This window comes from Thermoascus crustaceus, assembly GCF_041956765.1.
Source record: "Thermoascus crustaceus strain CBS 181.67 unplaced genomic scaffold VTN00scaffold_1, whole genome shotgun sequence".
Lineage (NCBI taxonomy): Eukaryota > Fungi > Ascomycota > Eurotiomycetes > Eurotiales > Thermoascaceae > Thermoascus > Thermoascus crustaceus.
This window is the reverse complement of record NW_027192527.1, coordinates 519,617-521,325: the sequence shown is the minus strand read 5'-3', so window position 1 is coordinate 521,325 and position 1,709 is coordinate 519,617. Positions and strand designations below refer to the sequence as shown.

The following is a 1,709-nucleotide window of genomic DNA, read 5'->3' as shown; positions in this document are numbered from 1 at the left end:
GGATTCTGGCAAACCTTGACCTGTCAACTCGGCTCCAAGCATAAGCTCTCTACTACAGCTCACCCTCAGACTGATGGACAGACAGAATAGATGAATCAGACCCTGGAACAGTACCTGCGCTGTTACATTAACTACCAACAAGACAACTGGGTGGAACTTTTACCTATGGCCCAGTTCACATATAACAGCGCCAAGAATGAGACTACCCAGGAGTCACCATTCTATGCCAACTACAGGTTTGAACCGTCAGCCTACCAGGAACCAAAACCAGACAAGGTCCTGGCACAGAAAGGAATCCTCCAAGCTGACCAGCTACGAGAGCTTCACCAACAATTGAATCTAGATATTCAGTTTATTGCATACTGAACTGCCAAGTACTACAATCAACACCATAAGAAGGGACCAGACTTGAAGGCAGGAGATAAAGTATACCTCCTTTGAAAAAATGTGAAGACAAAAAGGCCAAATAACAAATTGGATTTTAAGAAGATTGGCCCATTCAAAATTGAAGAAAAGAAAGGAGAGGTCAATTTCCACCTTAAATTGCCAGATACCATGCAGATACACCCAGTTTTTCATATATCACTGTTGGAACCAGCACCGGAAAACGCCCAACCAATTACTGAGACTGAGGAAATCCTACCCGAGAACCCAGACAATGATCAAGACTATAAGGTAGAAAAGGTGTTAGACAGCAGCATAATTGACGGGCAGTTCATGTACCTTTTAAAATGGAAGGGTTATGATGACTCTGAGAATTCCTGGCAACCCATAGAAAACTGTGACGGGTGCAAGAAACTCCTTAGAGAATTCCACCTTCGGAATCCAGATCGCCCGAAACCAGAGGACCTGCCACACCAAAGGAGGAGGGGTCGACCCAAGAGGGGGCGTCCACAAAAGCCATCCCATTAAGATCCTTGGGAACTACCAGAGACCTCTTGCCCGAGACCTCCAGAGGCAAGAAACTCTGCAACAAAATCAGGAGAAAGCCCCTCAAAGAGTTGCGGATCACTGGACTGCTGACAACTCTCATGTTTATTGGCTAGACACTCCAACTCGGCAAGTTCTTCAGCAGTGAGAGGATTCTCATCATCCAGCCTGTCGGTCACCAAGGAATCATGATCCAGCATTTTCATACCCCGCTCACAAAGGAATTCCTCTTGACATTCAAGACAGTTAAGCTTTGCATACAATGATGCAATAAGCTCTTGGGTCTTGCAGATCTGATCTCTTATTGACTTTCGCGCACTCTCCAACTCATCCCATTCCTTATCACTATGAAACCGCTTTTCACATTTGCGGCCACGACGGGTACACGAGGAACAGTTTCGGCTTTTCAAATCCATAATACAAGGAAGATTATGAGAATGACACCAGGCACATGGAACCTTGACAGGACAACCGTTTTGCTGGATTAAGTCAGCCTGATGAAGACGCTCCTTATAACAATCACAAGGCATATTGAAGATACTTACAGAAGCAGAACTCAGGCCCAGCAATGCAGGAATTAGTCACGCTTAAATGCTTTTCGGGGCGAAAAGCTAGAAGAGGGGGAGTAGTGTTATGATCAGCACTGTCCAACACAGCATTGCATGATGGACACTGCCCCACGGGACAGGGGATCACATGAGCCTGACTAATCAATGGTATACAGAGGCTAAATGGTATACAACATACCATCAGGTATACGGCATACCATATGGTATACT

The 1,709-nt window shown here is 45.5% G+C and overlaps 1 protein-coding gene across 1 annotated transcript; it reads right to left on the bottom strand.

Moving 5' to 3' along the window:
* Nucleotides 1-802: 802 nt before the first annotated feature.
* VTN00DRAFT_180 (uncharacterized protein) lies at nt 803-1,033 on the bottom strand (the record flags this gene model as incomplete). Its single annotated transcript, XM_069427947.1, has 2 exons — nt 803-967; nt 1,028-1,033. The coding sequence occupies 2 exons, from the start codon at nt 1,031-1,033 to the stop codon at nt 803-805; spliced, it is 171 nt and encodes a 56-aa protein (XP_069290888.1).
* Between the last annotated feature and the right edge of the window lie 676 nt (nt 1,034-1,709).